General features: G+C 36.4%; 1 protein-coding gene across 3 annotated transcripts in view; it reads left to right on the plus strand.

Annotated features, from left to right (window-relative positions):
• Mme (membrane metalloendopeptidase) overlaps positions 1-8,927 on the plus strand; it is a 141,257-nt gene that overhangs the window by 42,651 nt on the left and 89,679 nt on the right. For all 3 annotated transcript variants that reach the window (XM_023699699.1, XM_023699698.1, XM_004639815.3), the window contains exons 2-3: positions 1,928-2,097; positions 2,798-2,833. In XM_023699699.1, the coding sequence (XP_023555467.1) occupies positions 1,938-2,097; positions 2,798-2,833 (196 nt within the window). In that variant the 5' untranslated portion in view covers positions 1,928-1,937. The remainder of the gene's footprint in view (positions 1-1,927; positions 2,098-2,797; positions 2,834-8,927) is intronic.

The raw sequence follows: 8,927 nt of genomic DNA on the forward strand, positions 1-8,927 counted from the left end.
AAGGAAGAGGAGGAGGAGGAGGAGGAAGAAGAGGAAGAGGAAGAGGAAGAGGAAGAAGAAGGTTTTTATACTACTAAACCATTTCTCTAGACTATCTTTTGAAGTTATTAGAGCAGGGAAAGACATTTTTAAAGGAAATATTCAAGTAAATATAATTATTTTATATTTTTAAAGATCAGTCTCAAAATCTAAAGGGATTTATAAAATTATTCCTGTTATTATTTCTTTATAATGTGTCCAGAATATTAAATTTGTCAATATCTGTCCTTTATCTAACAACCAACCCTATTAAAAAAACATACAGTAAATGCAATTCTATATCATAACCCCAGGATCCATAGACCACGGTAACATGAGTTACATAACCATTAAATAAGGCATTTTAACATTCATGTGCCTCACATCCCACTTTTATTTAGCAGATATACTTTTTATTGTCCAATAAAAAGTTTTTATTACATATTCTGGGTTCTTGCTTGTAGGATTATGCAATCAAGAGGCCAACATGCTTAAGACTTTGTATCTAGTACCTTAAAGTCCAGTTGTGGATGACTTATTAATAATACACTAGAAAGAATAAATGCCTAGTTATTTGCTGGCTAGCCCAGATCACACATCCAATGTAGTCAGTTTCTACCTTCTCTGTTGCTTCAGGTTTCACAAAACTCATTTTCAGGGAACTTTGTGCATTCCACAAAAATTTTAGCAATAAGTGCATTTCTAATAAGCAGTCTCTTCATCTAGAAACTAAATTATATGATAATTTGTATTGAGTTATTTTTCTTTTGTACAGTCCTATAGCAAAACTGAAGGCTGTTTTGTTTTGAGCTCTGATCAGTGGCTTATAATGAATCACCAGGCCTTCAAAGAAGTGATGCAATTTAATGTTTTGGCTTTTCCCCACTTAATTTCTTATCCTAAATTTCTATAATGAAAAATAAAAATCCTTTAATTGTACTAGTAAATAATTACATTTATATGTTTGTGTAGGCTTGGATCAATTACCTGATTTCTCTGTACCCCAGCTTCTAAAATATAGAAATAGAATCTTATCTGCTAATATACATTAGATGAATTAAAATATATCAAACATTAAGAGCTGTGACAAGCACATAAAGCTCAATAAATGTCAGCTATGATAGTAAAAGTACTAACATTATGAATTTAAGTACAAGTTAAATATATGCCTTAACAATTGATACCTTGACTTTCAAGGTAGGATATTTTTCTAATCAAATTTCTTTTTTTCTCTCTCTCTCTCTTGAATTGCACAAACATTGATGCAGTTAACATTTTCAGTCCAGGGTGTAAGCAGATGACTTTGGGCCAATGAACGATCATTTTCAGAATGTTGTCTAACTGGTTAATAGATACTCATATCAGTAGGAATAATCATCTTAAGCTTTAAAAACAAATGCTTTTTACAACTGAAATAAACTACTTTAAATATTTATTCTTGCCAGGGTTATTTATATTTGTATTTCAAGTTATTGCTTAGCCAAAGCCTCAATGTATTAGCCATTGATTTTTGAGCTTTTAAAGTCCAGAAGAAATATGCAAAATTAACCTTTGACATCAGTCCAGAGTTCAAAAGGGTGAGTTTTAAAACTTGCTTAATGACAATATAGCAATTACTTGGTCATGAATTCTGAAGCAGTACTGTGTGAGTGTATAATCAAGTCTCTCATTTAATTTTGTTATAATCTTCAGTGGTACATCAGAAAAAGAAAAAATGTTGTAACTGAGACTTGTCAAATTGTTATGGCTGTATGCTTTCTACTTTCAGAGTCAAAATTTTGACTTTACAGTATAAAACTTTTATTTCTAATTCAAAATAATCTTTCATTTTGATCCAGCACATTAAGCTTTTGTAAAATTAGGTACAGAATTTTTAATCCATTTTTATTATTATATTTTATTTTTGCAGATTTTAGGTGATGGGAAGATCTGAAAGTCAGATGGATATAACTGATATCAACACTCCGAAGCCAAAGAAGAAACAACGATGGACTCCACTGGAGATCAGTCTCTCGGTCCTCGTGTTGCTCCTTACCATCATTGCTGTGACCATGATAGCTCTCTATGCAACATATGATGGTGAGTTCCTCCCATACCTGTGTGGTCATAAATGAAAATGAGAAGATCTTCTTCCTACCCTTCTACCACCCAGCTTACAAGTGTGTTAAGGATGGAGACGTGTGAATGATATGAAAATTAAAAGTGTGCCAAAGCAGTGAGCTTTGACTAATACACAATGTCTTGTATGTTTAAGTTATGAATTACCTGATATTGAGGCATTGTGTCTATTTTATGAGGATTATAGTGCATAATTTTGTCTTATTAAGGTACACACAATTTTATGGCCAACTTCAGTAATAGTTATTAAGCAGTTTTTGTTGTGTTATTGAAATTCTAAGAGGCTTCCCAGGAATTTAAGAAGTCTAATTGGAAGCTTAGAAGTTTTCTCAATAAGGATAAGCACAGACTGGTTCTTTAATAGGAAACAATGATTATTGAATGATTGCTGAAACAACTGATTATTACAATTTGATAAGCTTGGGCCCATTTTGTAGAGATGACAGTAATAGTTTTTTTCTTCACAACCAAAATCAAATCTAAAATTTTCCTATTTTATTCCCCTGTATTATTTTCTAATTACTGATAATGATATATAATATTTAGTTTTTAGCTCTTTCTTTAAGAAGTTGCTTATTTATTTGGTAATTCTTAAAGAAAAAAGAAAGAGAAATTTGAAAACCTATATCAAATGTTTACACATATACCTATGTTTTTATAGATGGTATCTGCAAGTCATCGGATTGCATAAAATCAGGTAAGAAATTTATTTTCATTTAAAAGTTTTATAATTAAAATATATCATTTAAGAATCAAATGTTAATAATCTCTGCATTTGCTTTTCTATACTCATATGTTCTCACTTATATGTATATATACATGTATTTTTGTTGTTGTTTTTTTTTTCTGAGACAAGGTCTCACTATATAATTCAGGCTAGCTTTGAACTCACTATGTTGACCAGGCTGGCCATAAACTTATGTCAATCCTACTTCAGCCTGGTAAGTGCTGGGATTACAGGCATGCACCACCACACTTGACTCAAAACATATTTAAGCAATAGATTGGTTTTCATATTCTGAAAAACAATTCACAGGGTTCTCTAGGATGTATGGTCAGGTGGTAAAGAAGTCTACTTTTATTTACATGGAACTTATCTTGTAGTTGGAGAAAGAAAATGGCGCATGAATGCTGAGCACATCATTACAGTACTGAAGCATTAAAGACGTGCAGGCTACAGGATGACATGTAGTCATGAGAGGCTAGCAGAAAAGCTGAGATTTTGAAAGAACTTTCAGGTGCTCCAGAATGTGAAACAACTGCAGAAGAAGGAATTCTAAACAAAGAGAAAAAACCAATAGGAAGAAATCATGCTGTGGTGAAGCAGTAAAGATATAAGCTTGGTAGATATGGGGTACATTATAGAAAGCCTTGAAAAATCCATGGCTGCCTTAATGTAATAAAGAAGCAGCTATTTTTTTGACAGAGGAATGATCAAGCAAAAGTTGAAAAGTGACTGTGGGAATACTGCCCCAGATAGACAGACAGAGAAGCAGTGAGTGTGGGAGGGAGGAAGTGGGCTGCACAGGATTCACCAGGATCCCTGCTTGTGGTACAGAAAGAGTGCTGTTGAGACAACAGGCAGGGAGAACTGAATGGCTCAGCCGAAGAGGCCTTTTTCATGAAGCAAAGGATGTGGGTAAGTAGAAAGTGATGTCACATTTTAAAAATCCAAGGGACTGAGGAGGACATAGCAACCCATCAAGAAACAGACAAGGTGGGAGGTGAATTTGGATGTGTTTGGTCTGGGCTGGGAGTGACATCCAGGTAAAGATATATAGCAGGGAAGCAGAGGAGAGGTGTAGGAAGCTGGAATTGATTCTAGGTTCTGTCAGTTTGTGGGTCATAGTGGGAGCTGTGGGAGGCTCTGTTCTCCCAAAAGGAGAGAAGTAAAGGGCTGAATTTAAGATGAGATCAATAATTAGGGTAGAAGAAAAATAAAATGAAACAGAAAAGTGTGCGGAGCTGTGTAAGTTATATCACTTAGAGTGTGACTACAAAATTGGCAAGAGCATTTGTTCCTCAAGGAGAAGAAAACAGAAGCTGAGTAAAGCATCCAAGAATGTGAATACATTATTTGTGCCCCTTTACCATTTTTGGTTAGATGTTCTTATCTAGCTTGCTGTTCACTAAATTTTGCAAGGTAACCATTGAGAAATACCCAGGAGTTCTAAGTTATAGTCTAATGTCCTTACTATCTTCCCTTTGCCTTTCTCTATTGCTTCTTGGCTGGTAGTTTAATCTGGGTCTGAGGCATGATGCCTATCCTCCCTGAGACATGATATGGAAAGTTTGAGAGAGACCTGAGTTGATTTCAACTGTTGGCTGGTCAGTAAAATAGCATGTACTTTCCCATCTCAGAAACAAAGATATTTCCCCAGAGTTTGCCTCAGAGATGTCCTGGGTCACTGTACAAAAGTGATTATGTGCTCCATTTGTCCAACTTATCACTTATATCCTGTCTTAGTTACTTGTTGTAGTAACAAGATGTGCACAGCATAAATCAGTGGTTCAACAAAAAACATTGGTGGTTCACAAAGTTGTAGTATAGTTGTCTGTTTTTCTTCAGTTTGTTCTATTATCTTACAAGCTGTTATAACACTTTTAAAATCATAGTACTTTTTTTCTGGGGAAAAATGGAGCATTCTCCTCCCCATACATATATACACACCAACTTTGGCTGGTTAGAAATATTTTTACCACAGCAAATACAAATATTACTTTTATAAGTTGCTGCAAATTAGGAGAACACTAAGGAGAAATCTTGGACAGAAACAAGTAATAAAGAGGGCTACAGTAGATGGAAATGAAAATATAGATGGAAAGTAACACATTTTAGCATGCATAAAATATCCTACTGCAATTCTACAATAATGTTAAGTTTTGAGTGAATTCAAACCTGAGCACAGAAATTCTTGAGAATTTTGTAAAAGTATTGATACCTAAGATGTTTCTCAATCTCATTACAGTAGACATTTTAGGCCGGATAATTCTTTCTTGTGGGAGCTGTTACTATAAGGTATCTGGCACTCTTCCTGGTTTTTTACCCACAAGATATGCAGCCACACTCCTTCTGGATGTAACACCTAAAAAAATATCTCTTGATTTTACAAAATGTTCATGAAGAGCAGCAAAATCCCCTGAGGCTAAGTTCTACTTGTTCAAATGAGGTCAAGAGTTTATCAGTACTTTTTAATAATGACCCATAATAGGAAAGATGCCCATGTTCAGCTTCTAGAACCTGTACATACATTATCTTATATGATAAAAGAGCCCTTAAAGAAGGATTTTGGATCTGGAAATTTATCTTGAATGACTTTGGTGGCCTTGTATATTCCCAAGGATCCTTTTAGGTGACAGGGAGATCTCAGTGTGGTGGCACCTGGCATTCCAGCACTTTTGGAAGCTGGAAAATCACAAGTCCTTGCCCAGCCTGGACAACTTAATGACTTTAGTGGGATCTTGTTTCAAAAATAAAAATTAAAAATAGGTGTGAATGTATCTCAATGTGAGGACCTTGGCATTTAATCACCGTGCAGTGCTTTGGGATTTTTGTAAGGCGAACAACATAGTACGGAACACATTTTATTAGTTTATAAGGAATGACCCAAGAATCATACACAACAAGTGCAAGAAATCTATCCACACTCTAAATACTAAAGTATCCAGCTGAAGATCTTCATCCTAATATCCTGCATGAGTCCAACTGAAAACCTAGAGCTCATCATGACATCTCCCACAAGTCCAACTGGAGGCCTAGAGCCCATCGCAAAGTTTCATGCAGTCTTGCTTCATCAATCTGTGCTAGAAAGTCCCAAAGGTCGGTGGTGGAAGCTAGGAAGTCTATGCCAGTGGAATGAAAGATCTGTGCTAGCAGGCTGAGGGATCTTAGCTGGAGCCAGGAAACAATGCTCAAGGTAAGCACCAGAGCTCCCCCAAAGGTACCACAGCCATCCTCAGCAACAGTGAGGTCCTGAGTGCCTCCAATGATGAAGAATGCCAAGTTCCCATCAGAAAAGCCAATGTGACAAGCTTCTCCATGAGGCTGAGAAGTGCACCATCTTCCCCTCTGAAGCCAGGAAATGATGCTCAAGATGAACTAGAACTCCCCCAAAGATCATCGGGAAATCCAGTGGGACAAAGACCAGCAACTTCCAACAGCTCCAACAGCTTCTCCAAACAGCATCTCTAATAGCATTCCAGCAGTTTCTCCTATTCTGACTTGTATTCTGCTGGCAACAGCCCTTAGGTGGGCCTCCCACACCCAGCACTACACTACCCAGTTCAATTCAGCTGGGTATAAGAAGTTGACCACCAGTTAGCTATCCACTACACAACAGTACCAAAAATAGATAGATAGATGATAGATAGATAGATGATAGATAGATAGATAGATAGATAGATAGATAGATAAATAGATAGATAGAAAGAGATAGATAGATAGATAGATAGATAGATAGATAGATAGATAGATAGATAGACAGACAGACAGACAGACAGACAGACAGACAGACAGACAGATAGATGAGATAGCAGAGAGCAGAGTGTCAGAATCAGAGAAGAAATGTGACATCAGAAGCAGAGGTCATAGGGATGAAACTACAACCCAGAGAACACATGCTGCCTCTAGAAGATGGAAAGTTGAATGAACAGTTGTCTCTAGAGCATCCCAAAGAAACACAGCTTTACCAAGCCTTCTTATATCTTTGACCCTCAAAACTAGACAATAATGGATTAGTCTTGTCTTAGGCCACTGAACTTGGGATGACTTATTACAACATCAATAGGAAACCAAAGTAGCCTTCCATAATTCTTTTATTTTAAGACAGTCATTGCAGAGTCAAAATACGCACACATGTGCACACACACATCAGTGTTTTCTGTTAAATTGCTTTTTAAAAAAATAAATTGAAGTTTGTAATATACAGGATAGGGAGGAACATTAAATGAATCTCCAGAGGAGTGCTGTAGTTTGAATGAATGTATCCTCTCCAAATTTCAGATGTTACTAGTCTGTGTGAAGATGTGGAGTGGTTTGTGATTAGGTTTTCAGTGCTCCTCCTTTATGAGGAGACTTGGGTACCTAATAAAGAAACTTGATGGGGGGAATTGCTTCTCTTTGCTTTTCCATATTTTGCTTTGTAAGAGAGCAGCAGGATGCCCTTATCAGATACCAGTACTTCAATCTTAGACTTCCCAGCCTCCAGAACTGGGAAGGAGTAAATTTCTGCTCTTTATGTTATCCATTCTCAGACAATTTTTTACAGCAGCACAAAACAGACTAAGATGAAAATGAAATATGATAATAGAGTACAGAAAGGTAACAATAGGCTAATATGGTATAATAAAATTAGAGTAGAATAATAATAGACAGCACTTACTGAATGATTATGAGCACTATTTAAAGTCCTTATTTGTATTGGCACATCCGCTAATACATTAGCTCGTGTATCTACCAATTTTATCATCATCATCACCATCATCATCAGTATCCTCTTCCTCTTTCCTCTCCTCCCCCTTTTTTTCTCATATTCCCCTCAATTAGCTCAGGCTGACTTCAAATTCTTGGGCTCAAGTATTCCTGCCTCAGTCTCTTGATCAGTAGGGACTGAAAGCATGTGAGGCAATGCTTGGTTTACACTGTCATGGCAGGAGGACATACTTGCACTGGGCCTCCAGCACAGGCAGCATTGTTCCAGAAGCCATGCTCAGCCACCTCTCCATGTTGCCTCCCAGAGAACAGCAGTATTTCAAACTCTTGATGTCCTATGCGTGGGTACACAGCTTGAGAGTGCATTGCCTCTCTTCCCACCACAAACTAAAGCTAAGAGACACATGAGAGCTTTGAGAGTTATAATATTTCAATCCAGAAATATCTCTTAGCCCCATCTCTCTAAAAAGTCTATCTCCATCTCCTTTCCTAAGAATGGGAAGCATATTTATGAGTGACTTTAGTATCTTAAAACATAGTGGGAATTGAGGGGTCTATATTAGTCTATTTCACCTCATTATCTTGAAATATCTAATAAGGAAGATTATTTAGTTCACAGTTGTAGAGGTTCAAGGGGCCACAGAAAGCACAGCAGGTTGATTATTTTTTTTTCTGAGACAGGATCACTATGCAGTTAAGGCTGATCTTGAGCTCATTTTATAGCCCAGGCAGGTCTCGAACTCACAACAATCTTCCTGCCTCAGCCTCCCAAGTGCTGGGATTATAGGCATGCATCATTTTTATTAGTATATTCTGGCAATACATAATGAATGTATTCATGATGAGGGATTGAACATACATATATAATGAAGACATATGTAAATGTGTCTGTATTACTTTGTGATTTCTTTTAACTCTTTCAGGCACATACCCAAGAGAAGTATAACTGAGCCAGATGAAATTTCTGCATTTAGTGTTTTTGAGGAATGCAGCCTGACTTTTGGGGGTGGCATCTCTGTTGCTAGCTTTTGGGGTAGAAGATGGGGCTATTTCATTACATAATTAAGTTTGAAAAAAACCCTTTCAGGTAACAGGACCACAGCAGAGATTTTAGTGAAAAAAACACAGAGGCACATCTTTGTTAACTTAAATATGGTGCATGCAAATTTGTTTTGGGTGGTTTTCCCAACTCAGTTCTCAAGAAAAATCATGTAGCATTCTTGCCTTAAAGTAATTTCCTATCAATATTAACATTGGTCAGTCAAACCCTATCCAAGAATGGAAGTTGATTATATGACACATATATTTGTTTATATTATGTATATATACTTATATACATATGTGATGCATGATATATATT

Source organism: Octodon degus, unplaced genomic scaffold (genome assembly GCF_000260255.1).
Source record: "Octodon degus isolate 3935 unplaced genomic scaffold, OctDeg1.0 scaffold00115, whole genome shotgun sequence".
Lineage (NCBI taxonomy): Eukaryota > Metazoa > Chordata > Mammalia > Rodentia > Octodontidae > Octodon > Octodon degus.